This window comes from Gopherus flavomarginatus, chromosome 4 (assembly GCF_025201925.1).
Source record: "Gopherus flavomarginatus isolate rGopFla2 chromosome 4, rGopFla2.mat.asm, whole genome shotgun sequence".
Taxonomy (NCBI): domain Eukaryota; kingdom Metazoa; phylum Chordata; order Testudines; family Testudinidae; genus Gopherus; species Gopherus flavomarginatus.
Window position 1 is genome coordinate 57957740 of NC_066620.1, and position 27129 is coordinate 57984868.

General features: G+C 41.4%; 2 protein-coding genes across 5 annotated transcripts in view; one reads left to right on the forward strand and one right to left on the reverse strand.

Annotated features, from left to right (window-relative positions):
- The window catches only part of XDH (xanthine dehydrogenase), an 855537-nt gene that overhangs the window by 583743 nt on the left and 244665 nt on the right, over positions 1–27129 (forward strand). The gene's annotated exons all lie outside the window — the stretch shown is intronic.
- Positions 1–27129, reverse strand: part of CDC42BPA (CDC42 binding protein kinase alpha) — a 362571-nt gene that overhangs the window by 249335 nt on the left and 86107 nt on the right. For all 4 annotated transcript variants that reach the window (XM_050948407.1, XM_050948405.1, XM_050948404.1 and 1 more), the window contains exon 2: positions 10383–10474. In XM_050948407.1, coding sequence (XP_050804364.1) covers positions 10383–10474 — 92 coding nt within the window. The remainder of the gene's footprint in view (positions 1–10382; positions 10475–27129) is intronic.

The following is a 27129-nucleotide window of genomic DNA, read 5'->3' on the forward strand; positions in this document are numbered from 1 at the left end:
TAATCAGTCCTGCCTTCCATCACATCCCACTCCCTTGTGAAAATAAAATGAAATTCAAGAAAAAATGAAAAGAGGAGAAAATAAAAAGATCTCAGACCTCGCTATTAAAACTAGTTTCCAAACTACATTTTTTAAAGGCTACCCCCAATAAAGGTCAGGCATATGAACCTAGTTTCCCATACAAAGATTCATTCCAAAAATATTGATTCCAAGGCTAGAAAGGACCACTGTGAACACTTTCTCTGACACACTGCAAAACCAGGCATAGAACTTCCCCAAAATAATTCCTGTTTGAACCACAGCAGTTCTTTTTAGAAAAACTTCCAGTCTTGAGGTAAAAATGGCCAATGATTGAAAATCCACCACAGTCTTCAGTTTAGATGCATATTCATAAAAGACTTTCATGTTCAGACTTAGGGCGTCACAAGACTTGCTCAAATTTGGTACTGAAAAAAATTTAGATTCCTTGTCAGTTTCATAACTGTCTCAAGGTTCTAAATAGCAGTATTGAAACATACTAGTTTCAGTTTCACTCTTTGCTTCTTGAGAAATCTATGAGCAGTAACAAAGGCAGTGGAGCTGGATGTCTCATTCAAGAAGACAACACTGCATCAGTTTATATTTTTTTCATATTTGGAAGGTGACCTTTACAACCATAATGGCTAGAAAGCTTCTCTTTTGTTTTAAGAAGAGGTTAATTTTTGCAGAAATTAATGAGTTAAACTCCTTCATTTACCAGGGAACCCTTCTGCTTGGCACTAGTAAAAAAGTAAGTGGACTTTTAAAACTCTGTCAAGGAGTTAGGTGCTTCCAAATTGGCCCATAATGGTGGCTGTTAACGATACAAGGCCTAAGCAGGTCTGCTACAATTTTCAAGGAGGGCTAAAGGAGTTAGATCTCCAAGTCCCATTGACTTTCAATGGAACTTAGGCCCCTAACTCCCTTTGATCTCTTTGAAACTCCCAATCATTGCCTGCAGAGTGATCCCTACCCCAGCTAACCTGGGAAACAAGAGGGCATTTATTGTCAGTTTGGGTTTTTTGGTAGCTTCTGTTAGAAAAATACTTGAAGAAGCAAAAAGAAAAATGCCCACATACAGTGTAGAGATGAGAAGCCTAGCTAATGAGGGGCAGAAGCAGTTTGACAGCATGCCAGGGAGCACTGCTGTTTGTGGGAAATATGTAAAACTGTTGGAAGAATGAAAGAGAAAATAAAATCCAACTAAAACCAAAATGTTTACATCAGCACATACCAAACATTTTTCAGTGGCCTGCTCATAGGAAAAAAAATAAATTTAAAAAAAGTTTAAATGTCCAGTTTTAATAAGTTCCAGGAACCAGACATTTTATGATGAAAAGAGGGGAGTTCTCTCTTTCTTTGACAGATAAAAACATTTTTTTGAGGATAGCAGGGCATCAAAAAGGCCCATTGTGTATGTGTTTGTGTGAATATATGTATTACATATGCTATCTACACACACACACACGTCTATACAATGTTTCAGAATTTTATTTTAATTTTGATTAGAAAAATAGCAGCCTTGTTGATTACTATTTGAGTAGCACCACTGTGTTTCATGTTGCACAATGCATAGTAAAAGCAAACTCTTTAGACCAAAAAGCTTACCACATAACTTGATAGACAACACAAAATACAGTACACCCAAAGGAAGTTACTCTCCATAGCCAACACAGTTTTAAACATGACTTTGTCCATGATGTATACAGAATAAGTTTCATCTAGAGACATGGTAGAAGATTTACATAAAATAAAGGTTGCTTAGTACAGAATTGACCATGTTTAGTAGAAAAATATGTTGTGTTTTTAAAAACATGTTAGCTATCCATGTTTTAACTAACACTATTTTAGACAGAGCAATTTATGTTTAAAAACATGCTAACTGGTTGTGACTAACCCTACGAGTTGATCACAACCTGCTAACACATTTTTAAAGATGACTTCATAGCTTTTAAAGCCAGAAGGGACCATTATGGTCATCTAGACTGACCTGCTTCATAACACAGGCCTGACACACTCTGTGCCCCAAAAAGACACACTGCATCCCATATTCACCATTGGTGATGTAATTATATGTTTCGTACAAAGTATGCCTTGTGAGGTATCATTTTAAAAGTCTTAATCTGTTGAACATTAATATCCTGTTAAGTGGTACGTGCTACCATTGTATATGAAATGATGAAGTTTTGCTATGTATGTGCCACTGAAACATATTCTGAGGTTGGAAACACCCAACAATCAGCCTTTCAGGTACAGTAACTCCTCACTTCTCCTGGTTAACGTTGTTATGTCGCTGATCTATTAGAGAACATACACATTTAAAGTTGCGCAATATTTGCTTATAATGTTGTTTGGCTGCTGACTGCTAGTGGGTGAGGGCTTGGAACCAGAGTGGGACGGCAGCCCCATCAGCTCCCCTCTAGTTCTTCCCACCCGACGGTGAGCCCCGCGAATTAGCAACTCCCCCCTCTCTTCCCGTACCTCCTGCCCACAGCAATCAGCCATTTCGTGGCATTCAGGAGGCTTGGAGGTAGGGGGGAAAGGAGGGAAGAATGAGGATGTGGTACGCAGGCTCTCCCTCTCTCCCCGCGCCTCCTGCCCACAGCAATCAGCTGTTTTGCAGCATTCAGGAGGCTGGGTGGGAGGGGAGGAGCAAGGGATGCAGCACGCTTGAGGGGAGGGAGTGGAGTCAGGGTGGGCCTGGGGCAGAGCCGGGGATTGAGCACTCCCTGGCATTTTGGAAAGTTGGCACCTGTGCAGCCGTGCATGTGCCGTATGGAGGAGGAAGTGGTGCACTCCAGCAGGATAGTATGGGTTCATCATCGTGTTCAGTTTCTGATGGGAAGTGTTTGCAGCTGCTGCCATGCATCTATTGTCTCCTCTCCCTCCTGCCTCCCTCGGTGCTACCTTGCAGAGTGTGAGGCTACATTAACAACAACGTGTTAACTCTTGAGGGTTCAGCCGTGTGCTAGTTCATCATTTAGCAGCAAGGCATTCCCTGGGAAATATCTCACCTGATATCAACACGGTTGCTTTAGGAGAAGCTCAGGGAGCTCACGACCAGATTCTCAGACAATCCTCTGATTAGAACTTGTTTAAAACATACTGTATATAATGTCTTTTGTCTCGCAAAAAAGTTTTCCCTGGTACCTAACCTCCGCACCTCACTGACATTAATTCTTATGGGGAAATTGGATTCGCTTAACATTGTTTCGCTTAGAGTCTCATTTTTCAAGAACATAACTACAACGTTAAGGGAGGAGTTACTGTACAACAATAAAAAGGCCAAATGGCCCACTGAGAAGAATACAAATGCTCACAAGGATTACACCAGGAAGTGCAAGCAATGGAAACCTCTCAGAGATAGCACTCCACAATGGGAACTGTTTGACTCAGGTCAAAGCAAAAGATCTTTTCAGCAAGATGGAAGAAGCTATAAAAGGAGGAAGTGACATCACCACTGGGCCTCACTCCTCACACAAGGGAACACCTGCAAACACATGAGGGACTGTCATAAACAGATAGTTAAGGGTTAATAGAACAGGAGTACTTCATGTCTCTTTTGCCTGTAAAAGGTAAACAAGTTCAGTGAGCCTGGCTGTCAGCTGACCAGAGGACCAATCAGGGGACAGGATACTTTCAAATCTTGAGGGAGGGAAGTTTGTGTGTGTGCTGTTAGTGTTTGGTTGTTGTTCACTCCGGGGGCTCAGAGGGACCAGACGTGCAACCAGGTTTCTCTCCAATCTCTCCAATACAGGCTCTTATAAGTTCAGAATAGTGAGTACTAGGTAGATCAGGCGAGTTAAGTTATGTTTGTTTTCTTTATTTGCAAATGTGTATTTGGCTGGAAGGAGTTCAAATTTGTATTTTGCTGAAAGGATTTTAATTTGTTCTTGTATACTTAGGCTGGGAGGGTATTCCCAGTGTCTATTGCTGAAGGACCCTGTAACATACTCCATCTTAAATTTACAAAGATAATTTTTACTGTTTTTTTCTTTCTTTAATTAAAAGCTTTTCTTGTTTAAGAACCTGATTGTTTTTTTTATTCTGGTGAGACCCCAGGAGACTGGGTCTGGATCCACCAGGGAACTGGTGGGGAGAAAGGAGGGAAGGGGGAGAGAAAGGTTAATTTTCTCTCTGTGTTAGGATTACTTTCTCTCTCAGGGAGAGTCTGGGAGAGGGACAGAAAAGAAGGGGGGAAGGTGGATTTTCCTCTCTGTTTTAAGATTCAAAGAGTTTGAATCACAGTGATCTTCCACGGTAACCCAGGGAGGGGAAGTCTGGGAGAGGCAACGGTGAGGGAAAGGGTTTACTTTCCCTGTGTTAAGATCCAGAGGGTCTGGGTCTTGGGGGTCCCCGAGCAAGGTTTTGGGGGGACCAGAGTGTACCAGGCACTGGATTTCCTGGTTGGTGGCAGCACTACAAGTACTAAGCTGGTAACTGAGCTTAGAGGAATTCATGCTGGTACCCCATCTTTTGGACGCTACGGTTCAGAGTGGGGAATTATACCATGACAGGGACAAAAACTGAACTGGGGGACATGCTGGTCCCAGGCAGGAAGGACGGAAGCCTGCCTGTGTATGGAAGTTTGGTAGACTGTTTGTACTATTTAACAGGGTGAAACACTACTTGAGCCAAATCCAATCCACAATCTATTTTGATCTGTTTGCTATTATTTATAATTACTTAAAATCTCTCTTATATTTAACTAGAAACAATGTGATTTGAGTGAAGTGCTTGGGGAAAAATCTCAGATCAGTTAACGAAGGCTTGTGTATTGTCCTCTCCACTTTGAGGGAGGGTTGGACTGGGTAATAACTCATATACTGGTCAGGCTTTTGCCCAGGGCAAGACAGTACAGCTCTGGGGACCTAGGCTGTGGAGCTGGAGGGTGAAATGGCTGGAATTGCTCTATTGTTAGTTCATGAGTGGTGGTGGAGGAGAAGCTGTCATGTAACTGCAGCTGGGTGTGTCCCTGCCTATGTAAAGGTTTGTGCGAACAGGACCAGGAGCGGTCTGCAGCTTGTCACAGCAGCACAGTGTGAGAGGGAGCCCAGACTGGTGAGACAGGGTTCAGCAGTACCCCAGTTCCAGGTTGCACCCTGGGGGGAGTGAGGGGGGGAGGAGAGGACCCATCATAAGGCCACAGAAACTTACCCTGTGTTTTCTGCATCAAACCCATCACCTCTTTTTGTGCTATAGCACAGAAGTTCTCACCCTTGTTCTTTCTGAGGCCCCTCCAACATGCTATAAAAACTCCATGGCCCACCTGTGCCACAATAACTGGTTTTCTGCACATAAAAGCCAAGGTTTGCGTTAGCAGGTAGCAAGCACGGCAATTGCCTGGGGCTCCATGCCACAGTGACCCCACGAAGCTACATTGCTCAGACTTCAGCTTCAGCCCCGAGTGGCGGGGCTCTGGGACCTGAGCTTCAGCCATATGCGATGGGGATTCGGCTTTCTGCCCTGGGCCCCAGCGAGTCTAATGCAGGCCCTGCTTAGAAGCCCCCCTGAAACCTGCTCTAGGCCACCTAGGGGGCCCCAGATCCCTGGCTGAGAACCACTGCTATAGCATCTCTTTTAGAAAGACGACCAATCTTGACTTAAACTGCAAGTGATGGAGAATTCCTCATCTGATGCCCTATTCCTCCTCTTCAAGTCACGTCAATAACCTAGATTACAAATTCCTCAATGCAAGGATAGTGTCTTTACAGAGAAGATAATGTGATATTTATGCCTAAAGTGCTATGTAAAAGTGTTAAATAATAATAGTTAATAGGCAGTTGTGGAACCGCCTACAGAAGTGTGCAAGGAAATCTTAACATAAACTTCTTCCTGCTTCATGCAAAAGACAGGCAAATGAGTGCCTGTCATTTATGATAAGATTCAACTGGAATGCTGAAGGTTAGTTGCAGTATTAGGGCCCTGTTCTGCTGCCATTCTACAACTAGAATTGCTACAGAGATGGCTCATCACAGAGTTTCTAGGTTTATTATTCCAGTCTGCAATGAAGAAGGAGGCCCATATTTCAAATTTACACTGTGAGTTATATTTTACCATGGGGACTGAGCCCTTCCAGTCCATTAATATTACTGGGAGTTGTGTCTGAATCTTAGTGCACTATGCTAAAAATGTACCCTATGGTGCAGAAATATTTTTTTTCTTATAGATTAAGAGCGGATTATAGTCAGATGTAAAATAACATGTCAATTACACTCTCAAACTGACTGGGAGAGTTAGCAGAAAGGTCCTAAACAACAAAGCTGTTGCCCAGTTTCAGCATAGCTTGTTAACATTTCTTTTTACTGAAAGCCAAAACATTTAAAAAAAAAAAAAAGATAAATTCCAGAGTCTTTTAAAAAGACACTTTTATGCATTGCTCTCCAGGAACATTGCATGGAGTTACCTGGTTACTGTCCTTTATGGAAGACAGGTGTCAGGAACTAAATAGGTTGACAGTAACCCTTTAAGGAAGATTTAAAAAAAAAATACTAAAGAAAGTCTAAAGCAGGGGTCGGCAACCTTCAGCATGCGGCCCATCAGAGTAATCTGTTGGCGGGCCGCGGGACATTTTGTTTATGTTGACCGTCCACAGGCACAGCCCCCCGCAGCTCCCAGTGGCCACAGTTCGCCATGCTGGCTGCTGCTTCCTGCAGCTCCCATTGGCAAGGAATGAAAAAACGCAGCCACTGAGACCTGCAGGGGGCCATGCCTGCGGACAGTCAACATAAACAAAATGTCTCGCGACCCACCAGCAAATTACCCTGATGGGTCGCGTGCCAAAGGTTGCCGACCCCTGGTCTAGAGCTACCCTATGTGCAGAATCTCCATATTAGTGCCTAAAGCTGACAGTAGATGAGGGTGGAGAAAATTATGCTTTAGTTATGAGCTAGAGAGTGTAGTCAACTGAAGCAGGAGCAAAAGGGAGTAGAGTTGGGCATCTGCCAATATGAGCTCCCCTTGATAATATCTTACAGAAGAAAAATTACTTCCTGTGCATCAAGCTGAAAGGTGTCTGCAAAGAGAAACTGAATATAGCTCCCTAGATCTCCTTGGATGCAAGGGCTTATAGGCCTGAAACACCTTCCAGTTCCTCAGAGGTAGAGAGGAATACACCACCCACTAAGAGGGAACTCTGACTCCAAATGCAAAATTTCCTGATTCCCACAAAGATAGCCAGTGTAGGAGATGATTTAGGATTCAATACATATGGTCCTGAGAATAGACTGCAGAGAATAAAAATCCTAGTTCCTTTAACGTATCCCAGTGGAACAACAGTTTAAATAAATGCAATGTACTTGCTCCTGGTAGCCTTGCAATGTGTATCTGCTGTTTAATGGTTCTCACCAGGGCCGGTACAAAGATATTTTGCGCCCTAGGCGAAACTTCCATCTTGCACCTTCCCCTCCCCTCGGAGCATCACTTATTATAAACTTTCAAAAATGAATACTGTATAATGTAGCATTGTTTATTAGAATTAAGACATGTTCGGCTTGAAAATTTATAAATTTCATTATTTAGTTTACATATTTAATGAAAATAAATGGCCTTGGGTCTCCTGCACGTGGCTAGAGTCCCTCCTGTTCCCTTTTCTCCCCCACCCCCAGCATGGATCTGGAAAGGGATGTTTTGGGGATCAGAGAACAGAGCTGAGAGTCAGGATCTGGCTTCTATTCTCCACCCTGGCACCAACTCACTGGATGACTTCAGGCAAGTTACTTCCCCATTCTGGGTTACACTTTTGCAGCTCTTTAGCCCTGTATCCTCTGGCAGAGCCATGATCTATCCCCGCAGGTGGACCAGTGACCACGGTCTCCTCTTCCTTTCCCCCACCCCGGCCCCCCTCCCACTGCTGTATTGCTGTAAATAGGGCCAGCTGCAGGTGAGGCTGATGTCACTCGCTCTGGTCTGCAGGCGGCAGCCCTTGGGCAGCAGCCGCTGCTGCACCAGGGGGTCCGAGACTGCCAGAGCTGGAGGGAGCAGGCTAGAGAGCGATACAGCAGTCCAGGGGCTCGGGGAGGAGGCGGCTGAGGGCTTGCACGGGGAGCACGGGCGGGCAGCGATGTGGGGCATGGCGGAGGGAGGCAGCGGGGCCCGCGGTTGCAGAGGATGCAGGCATGTTAGAACCTACCTCTGCGGGCGAGCGGCCCATCCCCCTGCCGGGAGCAATAATGTAAAAAAATTTTGGGAGCGCCGCTTTTTGGTACCCCCAAATCTTGGTGCCCTAGGCGGCCGCCTAGTTCGTCTAGTGGTTACACCGGCCCTGGTTCTCACATTTTATACATGTATATATGGTGGTGGTGGTAGCAGTAGCAGGGACCTACATTAAAGTAAAAGTTACAGTTCCTTTAGTAGCAGCTACAGAAACTAAGCCTTCCATGACTCTAAGCAGGCACAGCCTAATTCTTACTCATGAAAAAAAATAAAATGTCCTTGTAGCCCCCTCTTCCCTGCCACCCAAATATGGTATATGCCCTCCAGAGGAGCCATCATACAGACCCCAAATCACATAATATTCTGAAAGCCCTTAAATTCCATTGGCAACAGGAATATTCCTCAGACCCTGCCTCAAAAAAAAAAACAAACAAAACCAAACAAAAAAAAACATTGGCTTTCTGTTGCCTACGATTTTTTTTCCAAGGCAATAAGGAATGTTTTCTGCTGAGGATTCACCTTGAGGTCCTATCCCGAGAGCATTTGGCTGTTAAAAAATTCAAGGCCCTGTTTGCTCACAAAAGTACCCATTCTGCATGTGCACTGCTTGTTAGTATGTGGAAATCATGAGACATGTTCACTTAGTGGATCTTAAGAAATAGGGGCTGAAAGCTAAGGTTTCTTCAACCTGCAAACTTCAGTCTCTGTTATATCCGCAGGCTGTTCAGTTCCTTGGAAGCCAGTGACTGGTCATCCTGTCTGGCAAGTTCAAACTGAAGAGGGAAACTCTTTGATCTAGGCTGTTAAATGAGCAGGAGCAGAAAATTAAAGCTTTACAACTCCACTGTACGTGCTACCAAATGAGTCATGACAAAGGTCTGGTTTAGTTTTAGAACAAACATAATGCAAATATAATCAAATAACCATTCAAAAATGGAAGCAAATTGGGAGGAATAGAAAGGGAATAGTTCATGTTTCTAAAACACTTGGATTAAAACATATACTGTAACAATTAAAAGTCACAGATTATATCTATTCTGAAAAAGAGATAACATGAGCCACAAATATTTCCATCTGTCACGATACATTTCCAAGACCATCCTGAAGGGCAACATGATTGACCTTATCTAGCATTAAATACTAAAGATTGGGGGGGGGACCCTTCTAAACAAAACATCATTAAGTGTTTAGTAAAGTGCTCATTTGACAGTCCCAGTTCAACAGTACAACTTCAGACCAAAGGACCCTCAGGCTGGGTGGAAAACCAAAGAAATCTATAACAATTTCAGTAGAATCCATCCATCATTGTCAATGTTTTCTACGCACAAAAGAAAATTGTGAAAACCCTTTTTCCTGATAAAACTAAGATTTAAAAAAAAAATCCTACGCAGATAGATGAAATTCAGTTTCTCACTGGTCTTCTGAACAAGGACTGGGCTCTGCAGGCACAAAAACCATGGTACTTCCACAGCTATCCACCATGGAAAGCCTATTTGAGTGTGGGCAGAGATCTTTTTGGTGGAAAAAAGCAATAGCGAAATTATGATTTATCCATATCTATCCCCATTTGCTCATCAAAATAAGAAATGTAAATTAAAGACAGACAGAAGACCAATAACTTGCTGTGTAACTTTTTCAAATCACTTAATCATTCTGTGCTTAGTTTTCCCATATGCAGAATGGGAGTAACACTTACTCAACTTTGTAAATCACTTTCAAATCTTCAGATAAAAAGTACAAAAAGACAAATATTCCCTACCCTGTAAATTTTCTGTTTTTGAAATCTTCTGTACCAGACCAAATGCTTGGATTAGTGGCCTTAATACAGATTTTTAAGGTGATCTTTTGAGCATCAGCCTGCATCTTTGCCAAACATTCTGAAATAGATGTGCATGCTTTCACAGATATGGATTTTGGCAAACAGTAGCTGAAGGCAGGCACTAATACCTCCTGTACCCAAATATATGAACTGCCTTGGCAGGTCACAAGTGGAGCTGATCAGTAATTTTTTTGACAAATGCGGAATTATAGAACTTGAAATGTTTTGTGAAAATACTTCAAATTCAATTAATTTTTGTCCCTGCCTGCATCCCTACCAACTCACTTAGTAGTATTTCTAGATTACCTATATTTCAATATCTTGGTACCAATAAAACTTTCTGACTGCAGAAAATTTTCTGTAGTACATTCAACGTTCCAGAACACCTTACCTCCCCAAAGGCTCCTCGACCAATCACCTTCAAGATTTCAAAATCTTCTTTATGTAGTCGCATCTGTTTTACCTTAGATGTAAAAGGTTTGGCTGAAACAAAGAAAAATATCAATCATTAAAAAATAGGTAAAATAATATAAAATTTTAAGTTATAAGAGCCCTGAAAATAACAGAACATTTTGCTTATATACATCTATTCTCAAAAGTAATATTACAAACTTTAAAGCTGAAACTAATGACCAACAAGAGCTAAGCCAAACTTTCTGTCTGCTCTGAAAGGAAATTTATGGAGTACCTATTTTTTACAAATAGAATCAAGCTGCCTATATCCTTCTATATTTCTTATAAATCCATACAGTGATTTTCAATATAGTAGGTGTCCAAGTGTTATAGACTGGTATGTCTGGTTGTGAAAGTATAGTATGGTAAAATTATTACTTCACTCTGGACAGAAATATGCTAACTTCTATACTATCTCAATATTAATGATCAATATTTTACTCTAAGGAAAATTAAAGTGCTGATGAAAAGGTGCTGGACTGCTAACACTGTCCCATGAAGGTATATCAATACATACTTGCTGAGAGATCACTACTTTATGTGCAAGGGTTAATAAATTAACCTTTAACTCTTGGTTCAGTAGGTTTGCTTGTTTTTTGCTTTGACCTCCATTTCCATCCAAATTCTTTTTCTAAGTCATATATTTTCAGTGTATTATAATTTTATTTTAATTTGGTGACCAAACTTGAACAAAACATTTCACACACAGGTAATTCTAGTGTTTATATATATAATAATTTTTGTATTTTTTCCAGAGTCAAGTTTATAAACAGCAGACTTTTTCCAAAAGAAAATTTGAATCCAGGCTGATAATACGTACACTAAGTTTGAAACAGATACAAATTAGGTGAACTGAAATGTTTAGAAATCAATATTTTAAAGCCTTTTAGATCCCAAATGATTAAGAGCATATGTGCAGACACAAACATTACAAATATATTTAAAAACATTATCTAGTATGTCTCAAGCATTATGTAGTTTTCATTTATAATTTTGCAAGTTTTAATTATGTAACAGCACCTACAGCTATGTGGAAATGCAGGGTAAACATTGCCATGAGAATTAACTAAGTAAAAATGACTATTTTAAATCAAGTCTACCTTAAATTATGTGCCAAGATTCATGTTTAGAATTCTGCATTGCCCCTCTTAAGTTGAACTCAGTACTAACACAAAGAGAATGCCGGGAAACATTTTGGTCTACATTCTTGTTTGGAATTAACTCTTCCAAGAGAAACACAGAAGTCTAGCTTCACGTCTCGACAGGTAATAACAGACTGTTTATCCCCTACATCACAGGTTCTCAAACTGGGGGTCGGGACCCTTCAGCAGGTTATGAGGTTATTACATCGGGGGTCGTGAGCAGTCAACCTCCACCCCAATTCCCGCTTTGCCCCCAGCATTTATAATGATGTTAAATATATAAAAAAGTGCTTTTAATTTATAAGGGGGGGGTCGCAGTCAGAGGCTTGCTATGTGAAAGGGGTCACCAATAAAAAAGTCTGAGAGCCACTGACCTACATCCATGTGCAGAGGGGATTCTCTGCATGTGGAACACCTTCTTTCTAACTTAGTGTGCTAACCTCTCTCCCCAAAATCCCATGGGCAATAAAATGAAAAGGTAAATTTTCAGGATGCATTGCTTAGAGCCACGGAACCCTCCCACTGAAGGGCAATGTCCTACCAAATAAAAGTTCTGGAGAAAATTCCCTGGAGGGGAAGTTCATTGACCCACCGACATTTAAACACTCAGGATCTTCAAAGGACTTTACAAATATTGGTGTTGTGATTCCTCTAGTCTTTAAAAACTGAACTCCAGTTCAGGATTATGAAATCAGAAGAATTTTAGGAAAACTAATACTGTCTCTCTTTCAGTCCCACACCATGTGTTGTCAATGGCCTACCCACCTAATTTTTAAATCTTCTGCACCCCATCCTGGCTAGCCATCTGCATGTCCTCCGGGAGACATGAGCCATGTCTCTTTGAGAAACATTATGTAAATGAATAGACTTATTTAAAAAAAATCCACTTGTTTTGATATATTTTGTTTTATAAAGCAATTATTTGAATTCTTATCAATTCATACAATGTAAATTCCATTACTAATGCAGGATCTATTATTTAAGAGGAAGGGTGATGTAGAATATAGGGAACTGGAATGGGATTTAGGAGAAGTTTAGGTTCAATTCCCGGCTCCACCACAGGCTTCTTCTGTGCTCTTGGATTAGATACTTAAGATACTTTGATCTAGATTCACAAAAGAACTTAGACACTGGGTCCCACTATGATTCACAAATCCCCCACCCCCACCACCACTGCCCCAAGCTGCCACCAAACCCTGCAGGGAACTAAACTCACTCAACTCAGAACTCACCTACTAGACTGGACACCATATACAAATTCGCACAAATCTGCTAGAGGACCTTCCTCATAACTTGGGATCTGGGAGATCCTTGGTGCAAGTCCCCACTCTGCCTGATGGAAAGAAGGTGTCTGAACAGAGATCTGCCACCTCTCAGGAGACTGCTCTAACCACTAGGCTACAGGATATTCTGATGTGGGAGCTCCCTCAATCTGTCCTATTTAGGCTATTCCACTGTGGTTAAATAACAAAAGAGTCACTTGGCTAGAGAGAGACTGAGTAAGCACGAGAATGACTCTGTAGCTTGATGATTAAAGCGGTCTCCTGAGAGGTGAGATACCCAGAATTCAGTTCCTCTGCTCCAATGACTATTTGAATTATTCATCCATAGTGGAACTGTTTCAACAGAAGAGACTAGTGGACCCCCCACATCAGAATATCCCATTGCTCAGTGATTAGAGACTCAGCTGAGAAGTGGCAGATCCCTGTTCAAATCCTGCTCAGGTGGAAGGAGACTTTAACTGAGGGTCTCCCTAACCACAAAGCCAGGTTTTTGTGAATCCCATTCTTAGGCACCTGTTTCTCCCTCATTCAATGTATAAGGAGCTTAGGCACCTAACTCAGGCTTCATGAATCCCAGTGATTTTCTAGGTGCCTAAATGTCAGGCATGGTGACACTCACCGTCACCACCTAAGTAGTCCCCTACCTTACGAGTGTGTTAAGAGGATAATGAGATGCCTACATACTAAAGTGACGAGGACCACACAAGTACCTGGACAGAGAGAGGGGAAAATGGCATGTTTTTCTAAATCAGATAAGCTATCTTAGCTGTATGCATATAGCATTTGAAGATGCAGATAGGTGGGCATGTCAAAATGATGGTTAAGATTTAAAAGGGACATTTGAAAATATGGCTATACAAATCTTTTCAGATTGATTTAATGGGATACTGTGTGCATTATAGGGTGTGTGTGGGCAGATTCACTTCCAGGATCAGGGACTAGAACTGTGAAAGGAGTTTCTAAGTGGAAACAGTAATTGCTTCTTCTGTACAAGAGCAGCAACAAGGTGCCATTGCATAGCTGTCATAAGTTGGCCACACAAATGCTAAAGAAAATAAAATCCAATTTGGATTCTCCTAGCATTAAAAGTTATTGCTTTCCGAAAGATTTTTTTTTTAATAAAACACTAGTATGAATCAATCTAGATGGAAAATAAATATTTAAGTGTCCGGCTAATCATTTCATTTTATTTAAAATCAAGACAGATTATACAGATATAAAAACTTGCTCCAAAGCTTTACAAAATCCCTCTCCAAAATGAAGTAGCACAAAATGATAAGTTAAGAAATTTGGTTTTAGATATTTTCCCTTCTTGAGAAAAACAGACACAAACTTCAACAAAATGAAAAGTCACAATTCTGAGATTTGATAAATAAGTGAGACAATCAAATTCATAAGTGCTCTAAATGTCATCTGATAAACAAGACAGACTTGTTATTAAATTAGCTTGTTCAAAGAAGAGAGGCACCCACAGTATTCATCAATTAAACTGATGTCCATGCATATCAGTGAAAGCAGACTGCAATGAGTGTCTTGTTACAGAACATAATAGATATTATAGGGATCCATGAAACCATAATAGAACAGACTTTAAAATGGTGACTCTACTCTGTTACAATGACATCAGCAACTTCTAACTAAAATTCAAACCAGTCCACTTCAAATGCAATTTTCAAGTTTCAATTCGAGAAAGAGTTCGCCACAAAGCTCTTAGTTAGGCTCGGATATTAAGGGTTTGGCATTAGATATAGGTAATTTCATAGCCTCTGACATAACCTTAGTCCCAGATTTGGACCTTAGCGTCCAAAATATGGGGGTTAGCATGAAAACCTCCAAGCTTAGTTACCAGCTTGGACCTGGTACCTGCTGCCACCACCCAAAAAATTAGAGTGTTTTGGGGCACTCTGGTCCCTCTGAAAAACCTTCCCTGGGGACCCCAAGACCCAAATCCCTTGAGTCTCACAACAAAGGGAAATAATCCTTTTTCCCTTCCCCCCTCCAGGTGCTCCTGGAGAGATACACAGACACAAGCTCTGTGAATCCAAACAGAGTGAATCTCCCTCTCTGTTCCCAATCCTGGAAACAAAAAGTACTTTCCTATTTCCCCAGAGGGAATGCAAAGTCAGGCTAGCAATCCAACACACAAATCTCCCCTTGATTTCTTCCTCCCACCATTTCCCTGGTGAGTACAGACTCAATTTCCCTGAAGTAAAGAAAAACTCCAACAGGTCTTAAAAGAAAGCTTTATATAAAAAGAAAGAAAAATAAGTACAAATGTTCTCTCTGTATTAAGATGATACAACACAGGGTCAATTGCTTAAAAGAATATTGAATAAACAGCCTTATTCCAAAAGAATACAAATCAAAGCACTCCAGCCCTTATATTCATGCAAATACCAAAGAAAAGAAACCATATAACTTACTATCTGATCTCTTTGTCCTTACACTTGGAAACAGAAGACTAGAAAGTAGAACTACTTCTCCAAAGCTCAGAGAAAGCAGGCAGACGGAAAACAAAGACCTTAGACACTCAATTCCCTCCACCCAAAGTTGAAAAAATCCGGTTTCCTGATTGGTCCTCTGGTCAGGTGCTTCAGGTGAAAGAGACATTAACCCTTAGCTATCTGTTTATGACAGCCTCATCAAATTTATTCTCAAACTGTAGCGATTTTCACAATTAAACGCACCCAGTGAAGACAGCACAAAAAGTTACGGTTAATTATATTTTACCCTGTGAATGTCATTCCTTTTCGAGGCAAAATTACTTTGCTCATTAAAGTTAGTTGCTTTTTTTTATTCCAGAAGGATATCAATCGGATATCAGAATTCTGTTTCTCGTATACTTCAGTCCTACTGAAGTAAAGAAGAATATTTTAAGACAATGGGATTTAGTTCTACAGCAGCGGTCCCCAAACTTTTCAGGGTTGTGCCTTCCCTTACCCCTGTGCCCCACCAAAATTTCTTATATATGTACGTACGTACGTACGCACGCACACACACACTTTCTTTCTTTCTCGGATTAGTAGTAAGGTCTAAAGCCCCAAGCTTGCAAAGACTTACACATGGGATTAATTTTAATGATGTGATTAGTCCCCCTGAGTTCAGCATGTACTTGCCTTTGCAGGTTCAGAGCCTAAAAGGGAAATTTAAAGCTAAGTATTACACTGAAACTCATATTTCCTCAGACATGGCCACTTTCTAACTGTAATCATCCTTCATTCTGCATTCTTGCAAGTGCACAGGGGACTTGTGACTAACTACCACACAGCACAACAACTTCTAAATGCTTAATATTACTGGCATCCATGTAAGACTTCCAGTTACATGAACTGCAGAGCAACAACTCTGCACACTTTGCTGTACGCTGCACAACTAAGTCCTCAAACAAAAAAAAATGACTGAATTTTCTGTTTGAAGACAGAAAAAAAAATGCAACAGTTGTATGTTGGACTACCAAGACAACAACCTCCACTGGTTAGCTAGGTAAATATTGACAGTGCATGACTTGTTTATTATGAAATAATTCTATCTCAAGAGGGTTACAATATCTTCCCCTATTACAAAGCATTACATTAAGGAATCATAATAAATATTATTTTTAAAATGTAGTCACATCAGCAGTAATTTCTCTTTCTGTTGAGCTCATTGCATGCCACAATGCAGGGTCAGGCCTCTGGGAGCCTTCCCTGTTTCAGGGGTTGCAGAGTCTGAACTTGATGCCAGGTTTTCTAAAGCCAAGGGTTCCATAGACAATATACGTCTTCCATCCACTCTGTTTTTAAACCTTTTTATATCTTAAACCATTTTTTGAATAGTTGAGCTGAAACCAAAACAAGATTTCTTATTGGCCAAGCATAAATTGTATTATACTACATCATTTGAAATATTTTAACCAATGTAAAGATGTCAATATCATTGTTCAAATATTTTTCAATACATAAAAAGCACCCCATTAAAAGGTTGGGTTTTTTATGTTGAAGAGAGACTAAGAACAAAAGAGCAGTTTGTGATATCAGTGGTTTTTGACCATTACAGGCCTGGCTGGAGTACAAGGTAAAATATCTTGTTAACAAGCACCAACATAGCTGTTTAAATCACCAAACAATTGTTCACTTTTCACCGCAAGGAAAGGCCTGTCATTCTTTAATTATTATATTTTGGAATTTTCCATGGTTCCCATAGGGATACTGGAAAAATAAACATCACTAGGTCTACTCATGTAAAAACACAACAGACAAAAATAGGTTTAGGTTGTATATAGTGATTCGTGGTGTCATGTTAGTGGAAGGTTTGTAAATGTTTTTGGTTATTTTATTATCTCAAGAACAGATATGGTAATGTATGGCCCACGGGCTCCATAAAGAAAGATACTTACTAGTCCAAGAAAAATCAATTCCCTAGGCAATTTATTTTAGAATGGTTTGTACCACAGAAAGGCCAATTTGCTTTGTCATCAACATTGTTTGTTATGCATACATCTGCAGTTCTTGTGGCAACATAATAATTTAAAGTACAGAAAATGGGTCCTGGTCAAATGTATTGGAAGGTATATCTTCTGACAGCAGTCTTACACACATTGGTCTCCTGGCTATGAAGTTGGGGGTAGATTTGATGCCACTTGTTTGACAAGGTCATATGAGTTATTACAAAGGAAGCAAACTGCAAGGTCAAGGGAAGGGTTTAAGAAAATCTCTCTAACTGCGTCCCTTGAGGGGCTGTCTACGCTAAATAGATTGGTAATAAGATAGGTTTAGTGGTAATAAATCATGCACCCCTCCTGAGAGCTGAAAGATCTGGAATACGTTTTCCTTGACAAGTAATACTTTGGGTGATACACTGTCATTCAGCAAGATGAAAGATTTGTGGGAGCAGAGGATTGTGCATGTGACTTTCCTTCGGTACCTCAACTCAGTGATAGCAATAGCTAAGGCAGTAGATTTTTCCATTTCCCCTTTTTTAAAGAGCATCATTTTTTTTGTCCTTAGTGCTGTGAACCAAATGTGATATAGATAGGCTGTATAATTTGATTTTTGTTTATAATTTCAATGGAGAATATCCATTTTTATTTGTAAGCTTTCCCCTCCTCCCCAATTTGAATAAATTTAAATGTTCACAGTTGTGCAAAATTATGGTTTTTAAGCAATTTTTTTCAAATTTTATTAATTTTCAAGGTTGTGGCAAATTATGGATGGGTTAGACAATAATTGTTTAAATAGAGTAGACACCGTTTAAAAAAGTTAATGCTTTATAGTCAACATAAACTGTCAAGATCACACATCAAAATATACAAATGTAAATATACAAAAATATATATCCTTAAATCAAACTCTAATAAGCTCTCAAGAAGATTTTTCTTACTTTGCTTCTCTGTAAATATCTATTGTCATCAATGAAAGCATTTTTTCATTAGTCTGTACAATGAAATCAACGTTTATGGACATGGACCAATAAAAATCTAATCCTTCCAAGCCTAGATGTTGAGTATTTAGAGTAAGCTCTTTTAGGAAAATGTTCCATTCTGCTCTACCTACCATTCTGGCTGAGACAGACTAGTTAAGCCTTCATCTGCAGCAATGAACTGTGAAACCAGCTTCTTTCAAAACAAAAACACAAACAAACAAACTCAGCTACAATTATGTGATACTCAGAACCCAACCAGAGCAATTCTTTTCAGACTTGCCCCTACCTAGGACCAGTCGATCACAAATAAGGAAAACCAATCTAACAGTTCATCCTTAGGAGAAGAAACCTATCTATTAACTGCTTAAAATACCTTAAATTGCTGAACAATGTATCCCTAGCAAATCTGTTTCTTCTAGACATCCTATAATTAAATGCTTCTTTTCCCGCCTTTTATTTTCTAACATTTCAGTTATGCCTCTAATGGATCAGAGTGATAAAATAAGTAAAAAGGGGGAGCAATACAAATCTGTATGAAATGTCTACTTAAAGCTCTGGAACTGAAGCTCCAACTGCAGCAACTATATGCTTAGTAGCATGGATGCAAAGAGAAATCAAAGTAGTAGTAATCAAATCTTCATCTGCCAAGCCAGCCTGACCACCATGCAGGATGATGACAGTCTCCACCCCAAATAGAGAGAGAACTATAAAAACTTTCCAGAAGAAGAAAGGCAAAAGAGGAGACACTGAAATATTACATTAGACTGCAAGATTCCACTACTCTGCCTGATGTATTCACAGAGAAGTGCATTAGCTTATTACTATTATTTACAGTTTATTTAGCACCAGAGAAGTGCAGGGTGCTTTTCAAACAGATTGAGATTCTGTCTTGTCTTGAGGGACCCTAGGGAGAAATCCCTGCCTTGGGGGGAGAGGGGGGGTTGAGTTAGGAAATATAGAAACTATACCCTGATCAGGAGCACACAGAGGTTCACATTCTCCTTTCTCCTCTATGCATTCCATCTTTTCTGGTGGGCACACAGAGTTAGACTCTAGAACGACTATGGAGGCAATAAAGACCTTGTTGATCCAAGAGACTGCTTTGAAGTACAGAAGTTCTGACCTAATTGGCCTTGAAAAATGGTCTCGTTCGGGTGATGCATTTCCTGGTTTCCTTTTGACTCTACTGCTAAGGAAAGAGTGATCAATACTTATTAAGGGCACTGACAGAGCTCAGAACCCCACAGGATTACTTCCTAAAAACTCAAAGAGCCTGGTACAGGCAGAGCAGCCCATATACAGTACAGGTGGTATAGCATCAGCTTGATGTGGAGGTCTGCAAAGTGCTGCTACTGTGTACTTTTGGTGATTTTTTGTTTTTCTTGCCTTCCATAATTCTTTCTTCTTGATCTGATGATGTGCAGATGAAAAGAAAACAAAACCACTGTAAAAAAATAAACATCTCCAGTAAGCACCACTTCAAAAAACAAAAAGGGGAGGGTGAGCAACTGAGCAAGAGGGAGCTGTCTAAAACATGACCAATTTACTTGAAACAAGAAAACAAGTGGGGAAAAATAAAGAAAGCCCTGCCCCCAGGATAGCCCAAAGGCACAAAAAAAGCTTTGTTGGAACTGGCTGCCAACTCTCTGTTTAGCACATGAGATGCAAAACCCTGCAGTCAGCAGTGATAGAAGCTGGATTATAGAATGTTATTTAGACCAAGGTAAAATATAAGCCACAAAATTCTTCTCAGTTTTAACAGCTAAGACTCTGTTTTCACTCTTTTGGAATTCTTCTTAAAATATTTTTCCTGATGAACAGTAAGTGCCAACATCCGTAGTGCAATTTAAGAGAAGCTGGCAGTTCCTGCAAATATGAAATACACCCGCAAGTTCCTGTACTGCAACGGTATAGTTAGACACACAATATTCTGGCTCCTATTCACACTGAAAAAAAGTAATGTGCTCCCAGCTAGGTCAATTGGAGATCATCCAGCCATCTTTGGCTACAACTTATCCCCAAAAATTCTTAACCAGGGAATTTCAGATCGGGGTAAGAAATGAGATTTCACTTTCATATAAAAACAATCACATGCAAAACAACTCCAATGTTAACAAAATATCCACTGCAAAGATGGATAAATGCATCTCCGTCCCACAAAAATAAACCATCTTTAAAGAACATTATTAAGTATGCAAAGTCAAGCCCTCAAGCTTTTGGGTATGTATTATGATACAGTCTTTAATCACATAATCATGTGCCATCTTTTCCACAGGACCCCTGCCTCATTCAGTGTATAGGATAGACCTGCTCTGGGGATGAATCATGGTTGCATAGTAAAAGAGGCTGTTGTCTGTAGGATCCCTGCCTTATTTTTGCAGGAGAAGGTGGTGTATAGTGAGCAAGGTAGTAGACTGCAGGAAGAGAAAGGATGGCCGAAGGCCGATGTTAAGGCAGTTGGATATTGACTTAGAAAACTGGATTCTATCTGCCACAAAGTTCCTGTGTGATGCTGGACAAGTCACTTTTCACAGATGGTAACTAATTGTGTGTTCTTCATTTTTTGGATGCCTGACATGAGACCCTGGGGTCTGATTTACAGAAATGCTCAGCACTCACAGCCTCAACTGAAGTCAACAGTAACTGTGCTTTGAAAATACAAAGTGCTATTTAAAGTTAGTTGCTCTGAAAAATCAGGTCCTAGGTGTCTCACATTTGGCACCCAGAATTAGTGGATACTTTTAACCTTAATCTCTCTCTCTCTCTGCCTCAGTTCCCCATCTGTAAAATGAGGATAATACTACTGCCTCACCTTACCTGCATATTGTGAAATACATCCATTAATGTTTGTGAAACATTATAATCATAAGCCCCATAGATAAGCCCATGAGGAAATTCATAATTCTGTCTTCAGAGCAGAGTTTGAATAGTGGGCAGTAAATAAAGCACAGGGTCAGTCCCTGGACAATAAGGAAAAAAACAAAATATAGAAGAGATGCTCATTAAGAGAGCACAATCCAGTCTGTGCACTGACTGAGGCAGGAGTCCTGTGGAAAAATAGCATGTGGTCATGTAATTAAAGACTATAGACCATATCATAATCCATACACAAAAAGGGGCAAAGGTTTCCTTGTTTGATTGCCTCACTTTGCAAATGTAATCATGTTCTTTTAACACAGTGTTTTGTGTATAACTTAAAAAGAAAACTGAAAAACAGAAATTCCATCATGTGGTGTCATACTGACACACACATAGTTCATCAACAAGGCTGCAACCTTTAGACCCACACCACAGCCCTCTGATGCTTGAGCTAATGGAGTAACAGATAGCAACAGTGAATTGTCATTCCCTATATGGACCAGCAATAGTGGGGGATAAAATACACAGTTTATTAGTAGGTTTTCACAGTTATTTGCTCATAGTAGAGAAATGTTGAGACTTATGGAGCCCAAGATCCCCTTCAGGCTCTAGAGGGAAGTGGGCTCTAGTGGTCACAGACTTTCCTGCCCACTCCATCCCCCCTCAAGTTTAACTCCTTCTGCCTATCTCCTCCAATCTGTCCCATTCCTGTTTCTTGGCCCTCACCCATGCCAGCTCCTCATCCCAGCCCCATTCCCCTCACCTAGTCAACTGCAGTCTCTCCCTCCAAACTCTCCATCCGAGTTTCCTTGCCCAGCCAGTCCTAGCTGTCCCCACTATACCCTGTCTCTCCTGCTAATAGCTTCCCCCTCTGCTCCCTACCTTCTTCAATCTGCTCTGCTGATTTCTAGTCCCAGTCCCTTGCCCAGCAAGTTCCAGCTGCCCTGACCAGCTTCTCATCCAATCTGTCTCCCCCTACCCCTCTCTAGCCCATAGGCTCCCAGTCCTCCCCATTTCCCTCTCTAGCTCCCAGTTTCCTTGCCCAACCAGTTTCAGTCTCCCCTCACACCGATTCCAGTCTCCTTGCCCAACCAGTTCCAGTCTCCTCTCACATTGATTCCAGTCTTCTTGTCCAACAGTCCCCGCTTCCTCTGCTCCACTGGCTTCCAGTCTCATTGGCCAGCCAACCTCAGTTTCACTCTCCCCCACTGCCAACCTCCAGTCTCAGTCTCCCCAGTCCCCTCTTGTCTCAATCTACTCCTCCCATTCCCACCTCTGGGTCCCACTCTTCTCCCCTTCAGCATTTGAATTAAGCCGCTTCCTCCTTTTCACAGCCTGGGCCTAACGTGAGGAAGGGCATTGAAACCACAGGAGAGAGAGAGGCTTTCTGTTCCTAGTTCTGGCACCTGGACCAGGCCCAGCCCACAACAGCTAGGAGCAGCAATTGCATGGAAAGCCTTGGGCAGGAGCATGCTTAATGTAGACAGAATCTTCTGAGAGTTTAGTTGCTCCAGCAATTCTTTCCTAAATGTATGCAAACTGCAGTTTCTCAAAGGTTTATAACTTGGCCAGATTTGGGCAGGTTTTCAAGGGGATGGCAAAAGGCACATCCTTGACACAAAACTCCATCCTCCCTTTGCCAAATTTCACACACCTGCTCCAAACATGGGGATGTTACGGTTTCTCAATAAAAGGTCTCCAGAATTATTTTTAAATGGGCAATACAATGTATTTTGAACCAGCCTCATTCTCAGAAATGGCTGAACCATTTTGGATGACATTTCCCAAAAGTATGCAGCCTAAGGCAGAAACCCGGCCTGGACAATTTCCGAACTGTTAAAATATTGTGGTTTGATTTGTGGCAAGAACAATCTAAAATATCAAATAAAACAAAGAGAGGGCTTTGAACAATATTAAACTGCATAGCTCCTTACATTGCATTGACAGAAAACCTAAAACTAAACAAAAGTATGTACATTTAAAAGAGAAAAAAAAATCAACTACACAATCTTGGTCAGGTCTCCTTTTACTTGCATCATTTTTAGAGAAGAAGTAGTTACATATCTTCAAGCAATTGCTTATAATAAATGTATTAAGTTTGACAGTTTGATTCTTACATCAGGTGTTGGGAATTTCACTGTATCTTATGGGACATAAGGAAAACAGTCAGGATCATTTGTTTTTACACAAGACATATTTCCTGTATATAAATAAATAAATAAATATATTAAAAAACTATGGAAAGCTGGATAAGCCTTTTGCCCTCTGGTCTAACACTAGCTACAGAAAATGCTCTAAGACCAGGGGAAAAAAAAACATACATCATTTTTCTTCAGATACAATTATTTTGTAAGTGTAGCTATATACTTATTTATATTGCAGCACAGAACTTGTCTGAATGTTTTGCTTCACTTCTGAGCTCCATGTTACTTCATTAATTATTATTATTTAAAAATTTTCTCTGGTAACACCTAAATTTAAAAATTTAAAATAAAGTTATGGTCCTTGTCCAAATGAGCTTCAATATACAGTTTCTTTCACTGTTAATTTGTCTTTCATGTGTCCTAGCAATATTGTTCACACAGTCATTATAGGTACTCAGCCTACAAAGGGATCTGTGCAGGCAGACCCTTATGCCCATGCATACTTAATGGAAATCCATATGGTCACAAAGGCTTGAACAGGCACTTCTGTTTGTATGATTGGGACCTCAGGTTGTAACAGAGCTAAAATTTTCTTGGAATTTTAAAAATGCTTAAATTCGTATGTCTAATAAAATAATCTTTAGCATCACCTTTCTAGAGTCCAGAACCACACTAAAAGTCAAAATCTCCATTTTATTATACAAAATGTAAACTCCATAAAATGAACCACTCAGTGTGACAAAATGAAACTTTCTATAAACATCTATTTTATTTGGTATAAGTAGAGAGCACATTTTAAAAAACAGTTATCTATTAACACACTAAATTAAGGGATTTCTCATTACTACAGGATCAAAAAAACATTATATCTTAATTTATAAACAACTATTTTTGATCAACGTAGAGAATGAATGCAGTTTACAGTTCTTTACAATTTTTCAAACACCTTCTGAAAAATGGAGGTGATTGATGTAACATATTTCAGTAGCTATACTGGATTTTGCCATAGTAGGGAGAGGAAATAGGGCTGCCAGATGTCCAGTTTTCGACCGTACTACCTGGTTGAAAAAGGACCTCTGGTGGACGGTGCTGACCAGGCCATAAAAAGTCCAGTTGGCGGTGCAATGGGGCAGGCAGGTTCCCTCCCTGGCTCCGTGCGGCTCCCAGAAGCAGCAAGATGTCCCTCCAGCTTCTAGACATAGGGGCAGCTACAGGGACTCCGCACGCTGCCGCTGCCCCTGCCCCTCCCATTGGCTGCGGGACCTGCGGACGGGGACAGTGCACAGTGCCGCCTGGCCAGGCCTCCACCTAGGAGCCATACATACCAGTCACTTCCTGGGAGCCAGACACTTGAGGTAAACGCTGCCTGTCCAGAACCCACACCCCGAACCTCCTCCTGCACCCCAATCCCTGCCCCAACCCAGAGTCCCATCCAATAACCTGAACCCCTCATTTCTGGCCCCAGCCCAGAGCCCGTACCTCTCCCATACTCCAACCCCTTGCTTCAGCTCAAAGCCCCTCCTGCACCCAAACCCTCTCATTGGCCCACACCCCCAGCCAGAGCACTCACCTCCTCCTGCACCTCAACCCCTTGCCCCAGGTTAGTGAAAATGAGCTAGTGAGTGAGGGTGCCAAGAGCAAGTGCGGGGGAGGATGGAGTGAGCATGGGGCAGGGCTTAAGAGAAGGGGTGGGGCAAGGCGAGACCTTTGGGAAGGGGCAGGACAAGGATGTTCAGTTTTCTATTAGAAGAAAGCTGGCAACCCTAATAGGAAAATTAATGCTGTAAGAAGGGCTCCAGAAGTGATCCTGGCAATTACAGGCCAGTAAGCCTGACTTAAGTAACGAGCAAATTGGTTGAAACAATAGTAAAGAACAAAATTGTCAGACACACACATGAACATAATTTGTTGGCGAAGAGTCAAAATGGTTTTTGTCAAGGAAAATTATGCCTTACCAATCTACTAGAATTCTTTGAGGGGGTCACCAAGCATGTGGACAAGGAAGATCCAGTATTTATAGTGTACTTAGTTTTTCAGAAAGCTTTTGACAAGGTCCCTCTGTGATGGTACTTCCTATAAGGCTTTATGGAAATATGCTTAGAATGTGTTTTATGCTACATATGCCATGTAACATATCTCCGTAAAGGTTATGATCTACTGAATGTACTAATCCTATTTGCATGCATGTATCACTTTTGTATTTGACGTTATGAATATTATGAATGTTGGCTGTGTACTGGCTTGATTTCTAAATAACCTTAGTAGAGCGTTTGGTCAGTTCCTGGAGAAAGGAATGTTGAAATTAAGTACCTAATCAAGAAACACTTAAAGGACAATGGATCTTGGAATGCTCTAATCCACATAAGAAGTCTACTTGAGGACATTCAAGGTAGCATGTAAACAATGGATGCTATCTGTAAAAACTGTGATTCATGCATGGACATGTGACTTGCCCAGGTGACTCCTAAACTCCATCTTGGAGCTGGACTTTGCATAAGAGTGAGGAGGGGGTCTCCACCCACAAGAGAAAGTCTATTTAAACGCCTGGGAGACACCTCCATTTTGTCTTCAGCTGGCTAAAGAGGGAGTCTCTCCACACCCCAGGATACTTGAAAGAAACTGGAACAAAGGACAGTAACTACAGGGGACCCAGGCTAAAAGGAGCTGTAAAAGGGAGCATTCTGGAACTGGTGAGGATCTTGTCTGTATTCAGTTTGATTAGACACAGATTTGCACATTTAATTTTATTTTGCTTGGTGACTTACTTTGTTCTGTCTGTTACTGCTTGGAACCACATAAATCCTACTTTCTGTATTTAATAAAATAACTTTTTACTTATTAATTAACTCAGAATATGTATTAATACCTGGGGCAGCAAACAACTGGGCATCTCTCTCTATCAGTGTTATATAGGGCGAATAATTTATGAGTTTACCCTGTATAAGCTTTATACAGGGTAAAACGGATTTATTTGGGTTTAGACCCCATTGGAAGTTGGGCATCTGAGTGTTAAAGATAGGAACGCTTCTGTTAGGTAAACCTGCAGCTTTGTGGCAAGTAATTCAGACTCTGAGGCCATGTCTACATCTAAAATTTTGCAGCGCTGGTTGTTACAGCTGTATTAGTACAGCTGTATAGGGCCAGCGCTGCAGAGTGGCCACACTTACAGCAACCAGCGCTGCAAGTGGTGTTAGATGTGGCCACACTGCAGCGCTGTTGGGCGGCTTCAAGGGGTTTCGGGGAACGCGAGAGCAAACCGGGAAAGGAGACCAGCTTCGCCGCGGTTTGCTCTCGCGTTCCGCGAACCACCCTGCAAACCGCAGGGAAGGAGACCTGCTTGCTCGGGTTCGGGGAACGCGAGAGCAAACCGGGAAAGGAGACCAGCTTCGCCGCGGTTTGCTCTCGCGTTCCGCGAACCACCCTGCAAACCGCAGGGAAGGAGACCTGCTTGCTCGGGTTCGGGGAACGCGAGAGCAAACCGGGTAAGGAGACCAGCTTCGCCGCGGTTTGCTCTCGCGTTCCGCGAACCACCGTGCAAACCGCAGGGAAGGAGACCTGCTTGCTCGGGGAACGCGAGAGCAAACCGCGGCGAAGCTGGTCTCCTTCCCCGGTTTGCTCTCGCGTTCCCGAACCGCCGAGCAAGCAGGTCTCCTTCCCTGCGGTTTGCAGGGTGGTTCGCGGAACGCGAGAGCAAACCGCGGCGAAGCTGGTCTCCTTCCCCGCGGTTTGCTCTCGCGTTCCCGGAACCACCCTGCAAACCGCAGGGAAGGAGACCTGCTTGTTCGGGGAACGCGAGAGCAAACCGGGGAAGGAGACCAGCTTGATTACCAGAGAGGCTTCCTCAGGTATGCTGGGAT